Genomic DNA, 16,365 nt, shown 5'->3' on the forward strand with positions numbered 1-16,365 from the left:
GGAGGGGGGGAGGGGGGTGTTTGGCTTCCATCCACCACACAGAACCCTGATTGGATGGGCTTATTTTCCGGAGGGCTCATTTGCATAAGTGCAGATGAAACGCTGTTTACTGTGTCTGTCGGTACCACCTGAGGCCAGCCTATTATGGGATAGGGGCATTCCCCCACATGCTATAATCATGTTAAAGGACACTCCTAATGGAACCGTATTCTACCAGACAGGCTACTCTGTGTCTGACTGCCTCCATATACTGCCACTTTAATCTCATCATATTCTAATAACGGTGTGGTCAGAGAGCTGTGCGTGTCCAAGTGGGGAGGTCAATCCTGCGTTCAGGACTCCATTTCAGATCCAGGAGGGTCCTTGTCCTTGCATGGCGAGCAGCTGAATAAGAACAGCCATGACGGCTCTGAGCCCGAGTGGTTTCCTGCTGTAAGCTGCTATCACAGGCAGCCAGTGTGCTATCTGGCGCCACAGCCTGTTAATGACACTGGCCTCGCCCAGACACACTGCATGATGGGTAATAGGAGGAGGAGTACTTACTGGGAACCTCTGAGGAGCACCTCCCGGTCTGGGCTGCATCTGGACCGACGGTGTCAAGGGTGCTGAAGAGAGAGGGAGACACCGTTTGACAAGACACAAAGATTGAGACCCAGTAAGACATAGGCACATTCATAGAGTGATAGTCAGTCAGAGAGAAAGAGGCAGAGAGACATAGTGGGACATAGGCACACAGTTAGAGAGAGACAGTCAGAGAGAGAAAGAGCAAGAGATACCAGACAAAAAAATCTGCTAGAAACCTAGGGGCATCTTGCACCCCTCCCAAATCACTGGCCACTTTACTAAATGCTGCGTGCTGTGACGGTAATGTAGCCCAAATATTGCCTTTGAAAAATCCCAGTAAGGTAAATATTTAATCAGGAATAAGTGTGTGTGTGTGTACATTTCGTGTATGTGTGCGTACATTTCGGAGTGTGTGTGTGCGTTGTGTAGAGCGTGTGTAGACGTGCGGTACCTACCCTGCTGGGCGGGTGGCGTGGAGGCGGGGCCTCTGAAGTGGGGGTTGATGTGGATGTTCTTGGACTGGGGGGCGGGGCCCGGCGGGGGCTGGGGCGGGGCATTCTGGGGAAAGCTGGGCGGGGGGGAGACCAAGAGGCGCTGCTGCAGGGAGTCCAGCTGGGGGCGCTGGGGAGGAGGGGACCGGTGGGCCAGGTGGGGGGGCATGAGGGGCTGCAGGCTGGGCGAGTGGCCCAGGGGCCCTCCCCGGTGCTCCTGGAAGGACATCTGCCCCCGGGAGCCCCCCTGCGTGTGGTGGGGGTGGGGGCGCATGGGAGCCGGGAGCCGCGCAGAGTGCTGGAGGAGAACACGACACGATGTCAGCCCACGGACACGGCTACGCACACGTCCCCGCCGATCACATCACATCGTCTCCCTGCTGCTGGTTCTATGCACGTCACGTTGAAACCTTGTTCATGTCAATATTACTATTCCATCTCTTTTTGTATTTTATTTATTTAATACTTTATTTAATATTCTCTACGAAGTCCACCAGGGCTTTGTCCCAACGATGTGATTGTCCAAAACTACGCTGTGTGTACAGTGCCTTTATTAAATTAAAAATTTAGACTTTGCTATGCTGTGTGCTGCTGTTAGCCTATCTGCTGCTAGCTCATCGACTACGTCTGTTTCTGCTGCTAGTTTGTCTGTCTACTGCTAGCTTGTCCATGGCTAGCTCGTCTGCTACTGCTGTAAGGCTTTCTGCAGCTAGCTCATTTGCTACGGCTGTTAGCCTGTCTGTGGCTAGCTTTTCTCCTAGCCTGCAGCTATGCGCTGTCAAGCCAACATGTCAATCCCCTGTTATGCTCTGAAATAATCTCCAACACGCTTGTTTGTATGTTGGGAAAGAAGCGCATGAATGAAGACCTCTAACCAGACTGCGCCTCGTATATGTATCATCCGGCACAGCACTACTATGAGCTGTTGACGTATCGGCTGGATTCCATTGCGGTTGTATCCAGTGAGTTGAATTAATTCCTTACACATTACTGAACACTGAATTCATGATCTATTTTATGGTCATTCATTGTCATTGCTTTTCATTTCTGAGAGGTCATAATCCAGAAGCTGAGCAGTGTTACTAGTGTTCCAGGTATTCAATCATTATTAAAAGTATTATTATTAAAAGAGACTTTTGGTCTCCAGACACAAACACCTTCAGGCATGCCTGTGCTGATGATCAGTGGAAACGAAGGGATTACACGCTTGGAGAGAATCTCCCAATATCAAAAACCCACAAACGCTAAATCCCCGGCAATGAGCATGTTTAATTTGGTGGAGGCTGTGTAAATGGAGCAAGGCTGATTCTGTATAATCCGTCTATCAACAGTGATAAGAGGAGCAGACGAGGGATTTAATGACCTTCACACCTCTCAGGACATTAACTCTCTTTAACACTCAGTGTGACATCCACCTGCCCACCTGTGTCCCAACTTCCCTCCCATTCACCTGGGAAATAGCAGCTAGATCAACCCGTGTTTTAATAGAATACGGGCGTTTAGTTGGATTATCCGTGTTCACATAGACCGTTTGTAAAAACTCTTTATACAGACCGCCTCCATTTATACTACCGATGTTAAGAACGACCATTTTGTTAAAGACTACAGTGTTTAAATAGAATACATGTCTTTATATAGACTACATGTTGTTTATATAGACTTCATGTGGCTTAAATAGACTACAAGTGTTTACATAGACTACATGTGTTTATATACACTGCATGCACACCCAGATGTTTACTTGTTTGTCAAGGTGTGTGTACATACATGTCCAGGTGAGTGTACATGTATGTCCAGGTGTGTGTACATACATGCCAAGGTGCGTGTCCACAAATGTCCAGGTGAGTATACATGCATGCAGTGTTTCCGCTAGAACAAAATTGGTGCCGGTCATGTGACCGGGAAGGTTTCATTTTACCGGTCAAATTGGAAAAAAATCGGTCGGATATTGTCCGTGTTTATTGCCCTTAAAAAAATTGATAGGCAGGCTATATAAAGAAGAAGTGTGTGATCATATTTTGAGTCGCCATGGTTGTTAAATACCGGTGCTCCGCAAAGCTTGCTGCCGGCTTTCGCTAGCTTGCCGCCGTTTAGTTCATAAACCTACGGTTACGGTAGTCTATAGCGATCAATTTGAGCGAGTGCACGAAATGTGAGAAAACCAATGAGAAAATCCTCATTGTTTTACATGAATTGGCTAAACAAATGACCACTGTAGCATATTTAAACACAATTCAAAGAACACATTCAAAAGTATTTCTGCTCAATTTAAAAGGTTGAATCTCCTCATGACTGAATGTTTGTATACAGCGCGCATGCTGTATGCGCGCAGGGTTGATGCGCTCCACTTTTTTCTGTGGAGAACCAGCGCCTTGAACATTACGCATAAAAGGAAACCGGATCTTTTTCGCCCGTTTCGGCTCCGTGTGGACGGGGCCATATTTCCAATCGGTCATTCTGACCGGAGACATTTAGAATTTTCGGTCCTCCTCATTTTTTTCCCGGTCAAAGACCGGTAATTACCGGACAACGGGAACTCTGCATGCATCTCCAGGTGAGTGTACATGCATCTCCAGGTGAGTGTACATGCATGTCCAGGTGAGTGTACCAGTATGTCGCGGTGTTTTTACCTGCATGCCCATGTGTCCCATCAGCGGGTTCCTCTGATCGTTCATCCGTCCTCTGCCTCTGAAGTTCTGCCCGCCAAAGCCCTGGAGGTTGCCTCGGCCGTAGCCACGCCCTCCGCCCCTCCCCCAGCCGCCACCGAAGCGGCCCTCTCTCCGCTGGCGGTCCTGCATCTCGAACTCCATCAGGTCCGCCTTGGCCTTCTCCGACAGCTCTGAGGAGAGGAGAGCACACCACGTCAGTGGGCCTACCAGCGCTGCGGGAGTCATCGATATGCTCGATCGATATCAACCTAGCCTAGTTCTGTTGCCGATGATAAAACCACCCTGTTGTTCTTTCATCAACATGAGATCAGTTCCCCTTTGGGACTGTAACTGTGAAGGCCATACCGAGGGTTTCCGGGATGTTTCTCCTCTTGCTCGCGGCGTCCGCTACCCGCACCACAGTCGCGTCCTTCCTCTCAGACTTGAAGCGCAGACGACCAGACCCTTCGTCGTCCTCGTCCTCCTCGTCTGACTCCTCCTTAGTATCTTCTCCCATCTCGTTCTCGCCCTGAAGCACACTTTCAGTTAAAACCCGTCTCCTTTGATGGTGGCCAATACAGTCACGTTGATAACACGTTTTTAAACAATATCAATCTATGTCATCATAAAAAGATCTCTCTAAATACAACATATTTTCATTGTTATTTGTGAATTTTAAATCCAAATCATGAAGAATGTCTTCAGTAACGTTCACATCAGAGATACAAAGTACAAGTGCTATTGTGTCAGCTCTTTACCGGTTCATGTTTATTACTGTATTTATATATTCCATTATTTTCTGGGGAGGGGAGACAACAATGTAGGCGACAACAAGAAGCATGATGTATATGTACATCGACTGTTCATAATAAATCCATTGTTACTATTATCATGCCCCTACCTCCTCTTGGTCCAGCAGGTGGGAGCTATCAGCCAGGTCCTCTTCTTCCTGAGACTCCTGCTCTCCGACCCCTCTCTCCTCCTCTTCCGGCTCCTGGAGGCCCTCCTCTTGCGGGGAGCCCTGGTGGTACTGGGCCCCGGCCCCGCCCGGAGAGCCCGTCTGCTGGTAGGCTGCAGGGTAGTGCTCGTCCTCGTCCTGATGAACACATCAACATAGCTCTAGAGATGGACACCACTCTATGCACAGCGCTGTGGGTCGGGAGGAGCGCCATGGAAATACTACAATATAATCATTCATAATTACATTATTTAGACCTGCTGAAACACATCCATTCCCCTTGTTCCTCCTTTTCGTATTGATTACTGAATTAGACAGTAATATATACAGTTATGTTAGTAATTATTGAATTGGACAGTGTAATATATACAGTCATTATTATTTATTTGTTTATTCTTGAATTAGAAGTATCTGCAGTAGTACCACCAGATTTTGTATTCTACATATATATATATATACATAAACTATAGATAGATATATCTCTTTCAATATAGCTCTTCTGCATTAGTAAAAATGTAGGACAGTTTGGACAGCAAGTAAGGGTGAGTTAATCTAAACTAAACCCAAGAGCAGGCAGGGATTGGCAGAGTGGTGGAAACACTAGCTAATACGATGGGGGAGGGGTTTAGGGGACTCCCCACCGCCCCCCAACCCTGGAATTACCATAACAGTAGGAGTGGGCTTCATTAATATTCCTGCCGACATTTGAAATTCAATGAGATGTAGATGTTTGACAAGATGCACAGAAATACAGGGCCAGATAGGAACAGCTCAATAATGGTGGAGATATCCGACTGCCTTTCTATCGTTCACGGCTAAGGTTGTAAGTTCACGCCCTAGTGCCGAAAACATCGAAAACAAGAGAGGATTCTGGGAAAACGAATGACTGGCCCGCTTGCGCACTTCAAAATCGCAGCCGAACAACAAGAAAAAAGTCACCTGACGAATGCCTGGATGGATGAATGCCTTTTGTAAATATCGGCTATTACTAACAGGGTATCATCCGCAGAGAAACGGCAGTGGTGTTTACCTTGAAGACTGGTGCTGATTGTAATGCGCCCTAATGAGACGTGTCTCTAGCTAAGTAAGGTCAGGGGGTCGAACAGACAACACTGTTCCGTGTAGCGCACCATTAACCTGCCACGCACCAACGCAGCCTCAGCACAGTGGTAAGGTATCCCTCCGCCACCACAGCCCTCAGTACAGAGATGTATTCCTCCACCAGGACACACAACAGTACAAGGATAACGTATCCTTTCAATTAGACCCACCTCATTACAAAAATATGATGTTTCCTTTCACCATAAAACATTTCAGTACACGGATGATGTATCCTCGGCCAAGACACACACACCACAGTCCAAGGAGGACATATCCTTCGACCGAGATAGACTTCAGCACAGATATGATGCATCCCTCCACCAACATACACCACAGCACTAAGATAATGTATCCATCAACCGAGACCGGCCAGATCAGTACAGAAATAATATATACCTCCAACAAGACACACCCTCGGTACAGAGAAAACAGATCCCTACTGGGAGTAAATAGCTGGTGGACAGGACCGGCCCAGGGCTACAGACCGCATTAATCCTCTCTGCTCCACTCTTCCACGTCTCGACTCACAATGAATACTGAACAGCGTGGCCAGCCACTACAGAAACCTTGTAAATATAGTAGTTACACCTGTGAAAACTTTCCAAGGACCACGAACATGCGGGCGTGGAAATAAACCTGTCAGAGCTGTCACCTGGGATGCCCTTAAAGGAAAACCAAATGATCACAGACTGTTAAGCCCTTATGGACCACCCCAAACAAACACAGAAGGCTAACCTCGTTAGCTTGTAGCACTAGCGTCTGTTCAACAACGAATGAGAAAACACAACATAGTACTCTGTATTCCGTATGTCATAGTTACATTAGAATAGAACCGGATCAACTTCATTAAACCCTTTGTGATGGCGGTAGGCTCGGCACTGGTAGCTACTTCCCATCGGCACCCAATTCCTGAATGATCCAATTACATCTCTTCCTGGCCTTCTCCCGCCCTAAAACTCTGTTTTCCCGGCGAATAGCTCCGGTTATTCTGAACGCTGCTTCACGTTGCCTTGAATAAAATAGAGCGAGCAAAAACACAGGAGTCTCTGCTTTCTCCCTTAAAACGGATCTCAACAGACCAGGAATTACACACACACACACACACACACACACACACACACACACACACACACACAGATAAAAGGCTGCAGGTTGCTCGAGGACATGCTGGGCAGCATAATCTCCTCCTTGGGCCATGTCACCTTTGAAACCTCCAGGGGAAGGTCTTTAAACAAGTTGGAGAATATCTTAAAACCATCTGAGGGAGGCCTTTGAAACACATTTCAGTTTCATGGGGGCGGCAAGGGTGTTCCACTGCAAACCGAAAGGTTCTGGGTTTGAGTCCCAGTGCCCCTGTCCTACCAGTAGGCATCCTAGAGCAAAATGTGCCGTTACGTCTACCGGCTCCTCATGTAATCTGAATTCACTGTAGGAGCCGTCGCATACAAGTGTTGAATTGGTTTCTGTTGTCATCGTTCTGATTTGTTTTCATGAGGTCTGAAGTCATAGTGTCCCATTGACCTTTAAATCCAAACAGTGTGTCCCTGTGTGACGGGCAGGCCCAGGGGCTCAGCGGCGGATAATACCGCTTCACGCGTCACCTCTCCACAAACATGGGACGGTGGGTGTCGACAGCGCTTTAAAGCTAGACTGCTCATTTCAAAAAGAGATACTTTTTTATTACATGGGAGCTGACATGCATTCACCATATTGGTGTTTATTTCAAGTTATTTGTCAAGGATCATGCTTTAAAAACGGGCTCCCAGCAGATCTCTGGGAATTTAAACCCCAGATATCACACCCTGGAATCTGCATGCCTCTACAGGCTACACACGCCAGGATCAAAACAAGCACAGTGCTTTGAGCGTCAACAAGAAGGTCGACGTCTTATCTTGGCACAAGGGAGAGGAAGAGGCAGGCTAATACATCTCTGTCAGGTGCCAGGCCCCATCACACCTGGCTAAATAGACCACAGCGTCCCCTTATCTCCCATCCTCTTAATTCAGACTTAACAGGGGCGCGGTGGCGGTGAAAGGCAAACTCGCATCAATCATTACACCACTGTATGGGCCGCCCCGCCGAAGGTCAATAAACTGTCCGCCTGTGCCAGACGTTATCAGATCCAGTCGAGGGCCCTGATAAAAGCCCCTCACATTAACCCCCGTCGAGTGGCAGCACATCCGCACACAATGAGGGCCCGACACAATGCTGGCCCGAACGGCTCCAAGGTCACAATGGACCCGGGGATGGGGTTGGACCGGCAGCCGATGACTCTCACCAAACAAGCTGTCAACAGCAGCTCTGTCAGCAGGGCAGCAAAATTAGCTGTAGGGACGTGATAATGAAGCTAATCCGTGGCCATCGCAGCGGCACTCCACTCAATACGCTTCAATCCCCCGATGTGACACTATCTCCATCTCCCCGCGCAGAGAGGACAAGAGGAGGGGGACCTGCCCGTGCACGGGCCTCATGCACGTTGCCTTCACATGCACAGACTATAGGAGGCACGCTGTGTAGGAATGCGCACTGTGTTTGTGTGTGATGCAGGGATGTGGTGTGGGCCTGGGTTTATAAAAGGTGCACAAAAATGTAGTACCGAACCGGACCGAAAACAGTTACCAAGAAACATGAAACCATACGTCACACCCTAAACAGAAAAAAGAAAGGAGCTTACAACTTAAAAATATATAAAATAAAAAAGTGACAAAGAGTATATATACTAAGGGGAAGAGCTTCTGAACATGCATGCATGTCACCGTTTAAGTTGTCGTAAAAACTATAAAAACTGCGAGAGTACAAGCTAAACTATTAGCAGGTGCACATTGTATCTGCACGGTGCTGATAGGTGTTCACGTGTTGTGTAGGTATGCATGTGGTCTGAAGGTGTGCATGTGTCAGTGTGCATGTGGTGCATATTTGTTGTGCGAGTAGTGTGCATGTGGTCTGAAGGTCTGCACGGGTTGTGTAAGTGTGCATGTGATGCATCGGGGTGTACGTGCGACGAGGACCGACCTGGAACTCCCCGTCCAGGGGCTCGGTGATCTGCAGGTCCAGAACTTCGCCCTGGAGGCCGTCGTTCATCTCCTCTCCGTAGTCCACCTGGTCGCCCTGGCTGAACTCGTCCACGTACTCCCCCTCTGCGGCCCCCTCCTGGAAGACCTTGCCCCCCAGGTCAACCACGTCATCGGCATAGTCCCCCTGCCCCTGCTGGCTGTAGGCCGTCCCCAGACTGAAGGTAGCGTTCAGACTCACCTGCTGTGCGCTGGAATTAAACAGATAAACATGTTTTATTTGTTGTTGTCTTCAGTTCTCAGGCTGGCTCCATTAAACGGCTGATAGAAAACCAGCGGGTTTTGGGTCTGTCACCAACATCATCCTCATACCTTAGGTGTGGAATGTCCTCGTCATCACTTTGCAGAAGGTCGTCATTCAGTTCCTCGTCAGACGCCTCAGAGGCATTCTGGGTGGAGAGGAAGACAAAACATTTAGATTTAAATTGAGTTGACAGCCAGGGAAAGAAAGACTTTAATAGAGTCAAAGTGAAATGGTAGAAGAAAACGGGAGAGAGAGAAAGGCAAAAAAAAAAAACAGGAGAGAAAGAGAAAGGGGTCTGGCTTTATTCCCATGTGGCGAGGACGATCTGGAGAGGTTAAAAGCCACCTCCAGTGGGTCCACTGCACTTCCTCCTGGTTCACAGCCCTACCCCCCCTCCTGCTGGGAGGACAGCTGTCTGTCCTCTTCCTCAGATTATGATGATGATGATGAGGAGAAGGCCAAACACCTGACTTGCAACCCCATGAGGTCTGTAGCTTTACTCCTAGGTCACTGATACAAGGTGTTTTAAAATAACTAGCAATAGTTTGAATGTTATACGTCACTGATGGCCATGCCATAGCCAACCTTCAGCTACTGGTCAGTGAAATTCTCTGAAAGAATATTTGTTCTTCTTCAATTTGTTAACTGAGCCTGGTTCTATATGAGGCAATTTATATTTTGTGGTTAGTTTCTGACCAATCAGGGAATGATCTCCCTGATTATTTTGGGGAATCCATCTTAACCGCCACAGGTGCATGAAATACAACACTACTAAATGGTGGAGAAATGCCGGGAGGGAGCAGATGTTTTTTGGGATGTTTATTTTCAAAATCTTTCTATCTTCTGCTACGTCTCTCTTTACAGCGCTCTGATCGTACCTACACCACCTTTAACCTGACATCTCTATTTAGCTTTATTTCCTGTCTGGCGAAAATCACCTTTTGCACGCCGAGCCATCTCTGGAAAAAAGATCTCTCCCATGTGCTACATCTCAAGGTTTCTTACCATATCCTTCTGAGGCTTTGGGGTCAACAGTTGTGCTCTAGCACCTAGCCTGTGAAGCCTCTGAGAGTGTAAACGTGATAGACAACGGCTCCAGAGGAGGAGGCGGGTTCTTACCTTTTTGGCAGAAAGCCAGTCTTCCTCCAGCAGGTCCTCCTCCAGGTCACTATGGAAGCAGAGCAGACCGCGTGTTTATAGAGCTTCCACCCAGCACCAGCTGGGAGACCATCAGACCCCTCTACATATCTAACATGTAATCACCACATCACATGTGAGAGTGTAATATCCATATGCAAGATAATCTGATACTACTTCATTATTCCAGCCAGCAAATAACGGTGTCACAGCAGAAAGTACAGGACAACAACAAATTATTCAACTAAAACGACCAACAATATATGGTAGAAATAATGTAATGTACGAATGATGTAGGATTGATCTATCAACTTCATATCAACTGCCATGAAGGACTGTACCAGCTGATAGGCCGAGTTATCCATCCATCCGCTCGGTTGGCACTATTACACAAGTGATAGGGCTTCGTAATCAGGAAATGCCATTAGAATTGTATATTCTCTATCTCATGCCTTAAGCAACATGGGTACCCATTTTGTGTAGAAATCCTTGGACTTGTGCTGAACCATCTGCTAGAACCATATGTCCTTTACTGTCGGGTCATAACACAGTTCATCCCACGTTCTGTCAGGTTTAAAACACTTTGGTTTTATGAAGAATACACATGCTAAATCATAATAAAAGAAGGCATCTGGCTTCCTGACCATTAGCTCCATAGATTCTCTGACCGCTATTTGGAATCGACTTATATGCTGGATGTTTATAAAATAAAAGTCCCTTGGGGTAAGACTACATGTCTGGTTTGTTGGATTGCAGCGTCCTGTGATTTAGCTGATCTGGAAGCCCACACAACACTGCCGTTGGCATCGCAGCATTGGAGTTCAACGGGTCATGAATTAGTGAAATCTGAGCGGGAAATGAAGAGGAGTAACCTTACAGCCGGTTCTCTGCTGCCTGTTGGCATGCAACCAAATTTTCAAAGTTCCATCCCAACACTTTGATGACCCGGTCAAGTGTAGATAACTTTTTTCTTTCCTGAGTGAAATCACATGCAACACATGCAACTTTTATTGGCGTAATTTAAAAAAGATACGGCCGTTTCCAAAGATTGGGTTGAGAGGAGTTTGGAAAAAACTTATTCTAAACTACTATTTGACGACTGGCCTGGAGCTCGGTCGCAGAACAGAGGAATCTCTTGAACTGCACCAAACTGGACTCATTTCATACATTGATGCACATCAGGTCAGGGAAAGTATACTAAGAATATTTTGAGGATATAATGAGGACAAAAGCGGTTGCCTCATCAAATGAAATACCTCAACAGAACAACAAACCGTTGCAGATAAGCATTAATCAAATGGTTAATTATTGATTTAATAACGGGAGTCTAAAACTAAGGAGTTTTTTTAAGACAGATAATTAACTGTAAGCCACAGTGTTAAACTAGTTGTCAAAACAATCACAACATACCTGAATACACCAAACATCACAACATCCAGTCTAGTCAATGTTGATCCAACCCTTATAGCATAAAACACCTCTAATGCTCATCCCTAAATCATTGCAAACATTTATATAAACAATATTCACCTCAAATCATTTGAATCCATCACATACCAAAATAAATCAAAGACCACAAAAATCTATAAGACAATGAATTAACACTGATACTGGAAATTAGAAGAACATCTTAGTCAACTGAAATGAGTCGAATTCTACAACCAATCGATTGGTCGATGTTGGAAGTTAATACTAAAAACATACAAATGTTTTCTAAAGATTAACTTAAACGACCACGGGGGACTGAAATCTACCCGCTAGCCTAAATATCACAAAAATGCTGTTTGGAGATGGTCAGTGTGTTTCAGATCAGCTCTTGGTCCGAATCAGACTCAGTTACGGCATAGCTTCAATGTAAAGCAGGTCAAACCAGAGGTGCCACAGAGCACCATGTCAGGCATTCTCGCGTAGTAGATAGACAATATACGGGGAGGAAGCAACAATTTTAGGTGGTTTGCTGTGTGTAAAATATTAGATGGGGCTGCTGAACTTGATATGGTAAGCATCGCAGAGATGAAAAAAAACAACTCTCCCAACGCCTTTGGATTAAGACGTCCCCATACGTATTTTGTGTCCCTTATTTCTTTACATCTATAAATGTATAACATTTTTCAAGATCAACCAAAAGTCCAAATAAACCAAAATGTAGTGCACATGATCTATGGACATGCCTTACTCAGAGTTACCATTGGAATTTTGAAAAACATCGAAATGGCTGTTTTATGTGCAAAAGCGATATCCATCAATTATGTAAAGTAGACCATTGTTCAATCAATCACAAGTTTGCTTCATAGATTCCCAAGGATTTATAACTTAGCACAGCAAGGACATCTCCCTTAGATAATGTGAAAAGTTTGGTAATTATAGCTCAATAAATGAAATGAGCACTGATGTGACAGGGTGTGACAGGGTGACGTCACAGTGCTCATTTCAAATTAGCACTGTTGCATGTGCTCACCAAACTATTTTTTATGATGGAAGACAGGGTAAAAGTTGGTAGACATGTAGACACAGCACATCAGCAGGTCTCCAAAAATTAAAAGGTACTGCTTTGGCGACGGGGGTGCCATAACATGCAATCAAACAAAAAACCTCAGCCTCATTGTTCAATCAATCAAAAGGTCCACTTCAAAGCGTACCAGGGACTAGAAACTAGTGGTGCACGGTATAAACTAGTGTTGCACAATACCAAAATTATGACTTCGATACGATACCTGCCCGAATATACCTCGATACTGAACCGATACCACGGTGAAAATCTAAAATATCTGGAAAAGAGATGATTAATGGTCCAGCTCAGTCTCATTATGGTTTAACTTTCAGCAGCTTGGACCTTTCCTGCTTTTGGAGCAAATTACCTTAATAAATTAATTCTACAAGGCAAGTATGGGCATAATCTCTTCTGTTTGTTAACCTAATTGCTTTTGCATAACAAGCCACTTTTCTGTACAATATAAACCTTTGGACAGTGAACACATTAATGACTGACTTACACATACAATTAAACTATTTTCTCCTCTTTATTAAAAACAAAACAAAACATGATGCCACTTCATGGTACATTCCATTGCACTATGGTGGACAAACGTCAGTCCGACAATTGCAGTGACGCATTGAAACTTTAACACTCAGAATAAATATACTTGCTACTGAACATGTTTAACGAATATAAAATGATTGCTTTCCACCTGCTGAGCAAGGAGCCGTGTAATAAGCGGTGTACAATGTATAGAACGTTAGAACGTATAGAACGAAAATAATACCCTTCAGGGCGAAGCAAGACACCTCCGCTTCGTGTCGTGGCCCGCTTCGCCCTGTCTGGGCTTATTTTCCTGACAATGACCGACGTTCTGTGCAACATCATCCCTTACATATATCATACAAGTCCAGACCAACATATCGGTGGTGTGCGAGATACATACGGACGTACGCTGACCACTTTTGTAAGTGTATATACAGCACATTCGGATCGCATGATAGCAATAGATCTATTCCGATTAGAAATCTAATCGGATCAGAAGTGTCCATGCAAACGCGGCTACTGTCGCTATGCCTCGAAAAAAGGTTGCCTCATAAGCTACACCACATTCGTTTCATATTCACGAGAAATGACGGCAAGCGCTTCTGAACCTGTCGCCATCTCGTTGCGTCTCACTCTCACTCACTCAGTGAACTGCCTGCTGCTGCTGTGGCTGAGGGCGAGCTGAGGGGCACACCCACTGACTAGCCTCTGCGTGCAAGGAGAGTTGGAGCGGCTCGCTGCACAGACACAGAACGTCATTTTAAAAAAAAGTATCGATACTAAAAAAATTGGGAATCGTATAGTTTTTTGCGTGAGGGTATCATGATACCTTTCTAGTATCGGTATTCGGTATACCGTGCAACACTAGTATAGACCGCACACCGGTGTGAATTTGCGCTACGGTAAGGATTTTGACATTACCGTGAGACCAGTGTGACGTGTAGACAGTGTTGTGTGTAACGCATTAAAAAGTAATTAACAAGTTAATACAGTAACGTAACTACTTTTTCATGTAAAAAGTAAAGTTACGCGCAACCACTGAAAATACGGTAACAAAAAGTAGTTCCTTTTTCAATTCGGAGCAACGTTACTTTTCCCAGGGACAGATTTGACAATTATACTGCCTTCTCAGGCAGTATGCTATTACGCAAGCACGCAAACGCGCAGCAAGCGCGCCTGATTGCTTGCGCAATAGTCCCTTCACAAGCTCTCATTCCACACCGTACGAGACAGACGCTAGCAGCGTGAAGCTGTCCCTGCATCTCTTCCACAGAGAATGCTTCAGCAGGCATTTTCCAAAGCCAGTCCTTATGGCCAAAAAAGCCAGCGGTGGAACGAGATAACAAACTTTGTCACTGTTTACCTGTGTACGGACATGGTTCCCTTTCAAAATGTCGATAGAAAGGGCGTTAAAGTGATGGTCAAAACACTCGATCCCAGGTACGCATTACCTGGGATATACTGTGACATTTTAGTCCATACCGTACAGCCCTACTAGAAACTTGGAATGTTTGCTCCTCAGCCTTGGTAGCATTAGCATGTTAGCATGCTCACGGAATACTGCGCACACGATGATAGGGCTCACGCAACCAGACGAACCACCTTCAGAAAATGAACATTCAGCGAAATGTGCGAAACTCTAGTAAAATAATGTTACTCGAGTCCTTAAACAATGTAGCCTTTCACTAGAAACATTTAATACATCAGTCTGCATTAGTCCCTTATGAAAAAAGCACCAGCGTTTGTACGACAAATGAAAATTGTCAAACAACTACTTGTCCATGAACCAACCGACAAGAACTTGACAGCCCTAGAATTTAGGAACAATCCACTAAAGCCACGTTTCCACCAAAATCACCAAGATCTTTTAGCCCCAGGAACTACATTTCATGGAACGAATAGGTTTCCTTGAGCCCGTTGTTGTCTGCGTTTCCACCACGGTCTAAAGACCGGCGAAGGGCAGTTAATTTATGATGTATAATCAGGGTCATAATGAAAAAATATATGAAATATCGTGAGCAAAATCTGAACACCAAAATCACATCACCAAACCACAACAGTTACAATGCAATTGTAACAGATTCAACCCTTAAACTCATAGCAATGGAATAATAGTGTTTGCTCTGTACTTTAATCGAGATATCCTAAGTATTAGTATCATTAAATGAATTATAAGACACCACAACCCTCACACATCTAATGAACATCACAAACTGCATCAAGCATCCTGTACCTGTCCAGGTCGTCGTCGTCCTCCCCTCTCCTGCGGCGAGACCTCTCTGCACCAGGCTTTTGATACGGCAGGTCCTCACCTGAAGAACACACAGGGTAAATATAGGCTGAATATCACGGGACATATTACACAGGTGTTGAACAATGACATGCATGTGTACTGCCGACAAGTCAATTAAAACAATGGTTGTCTCGTCTTTCCCAATTAGCAGGTGGTGTGTATGACATGCCATCTTTACGATAGAAGATGAAACCAAAAGACAACAGGGTACATCTTTTAGGTGTTAGGTTCTAATTTGATCGATTTAATTGACCAATCAGAGCAAACATTGATTAGGCGTTCCACTCAAATGAGAGGCATACAGCAATAACTCACTCGTCTTGATTGCAAGGATTTAGTGAGTTAATATAGCTGGTTGAATCTAAATAGATGACATTGTTGACCATGGTTCATCGGTCAGACAAAATCGAATTCAGTCTCAAGTTCAAGCTGAAATATATTATCCAACATGGATATAGTGGACCTGGCCCCGGTGTTCATTCGTGTATATTTTACATTTCATGGGACCCAGCACCACCAAGGTAGGAGGTTAACCAACATTACACCTTCATATTTAGTGTTACAACGGGGACCCCTGACCACAACAGGTAGAAGATAACTATGCCTTCATATTTGGGATGACATCAGGGACCCAAAAACCAAGTTACTTAGTTTTTCACATTTAATATTACATGAAGGACGGCAACACCACCAGGTAGATGATTTAATATGCCTTCAGATTTAGTTTCCCATGAAGGACCCCAGTTAGGAAGTTAACTACGCCTTCATATGTAGGACATCATCAGGGGCCCCGACAGAACCAGGTAGGAAGTATGCCTTCATATTTAAAAATACCT

General features: G+C 45.3%; 1 protein-coding gene across 2 annotated transcripts in view; it reads right to left on the minus strand.

Moving 5' to 3' along the window:
• The window catches only part of rbm33a (RNA binding motif protein 33a), a 32,949-nt gene that overhangs the window by 15,885 nt on the left and 699 nt on the right, over nt 1-16,365 (minus strand). For both annotated transcript variants that reach the window (XM_030348756.1, XM_030348755.1), the window contains exons 2-10: nt 15,470-15,548; nt 10,197-10,245; nt 9,146-9,222; nt 8,775-9,024; nt 4,605-4,799; nt 4,070-4,232; nt 3,686-3,894; nt 1,020-1,353; nt 544-605 (exon numbers count right to left, since the gene is read on the minus strand). In XM_030348756.1, the coding sequence (XP_030204616.1) occupies nt 544-605; nt 1,020-1,353; nt 3,686-3,894; nt 4,070-4,232; nt 4,605-4,799; nt 8,775-9,024; nt 9,146-9,222; nt 10,197-10,245; nt 15,470-15,548 (1,418 nt within the window). The remainder of the gene's footprint in view (nt 1-543; nt 606-1,019; nt 1,354-3,685; nt 3,895-4,069; nt 4,233-4,604; nt 4,800-8,774; nt 9,025-9,145; nt 9,223-10,196; nt 10,246-15,469; nt 15,549-16,365) is intronic.

Source organism: Gadus morhua, chromosome 23, assembly GCF_902167405.1.
Source record: "Gadus morhua chromosome 23, gadMor3.0, whole genome shotgun sequence".
NCBI classification, from domain to species: domain Eukaryota; kingdom Metazoa; phylum Chordata; class Actinopteri; order Gadiformes; family Gadidae; genus Gadus; species Gadus morhua.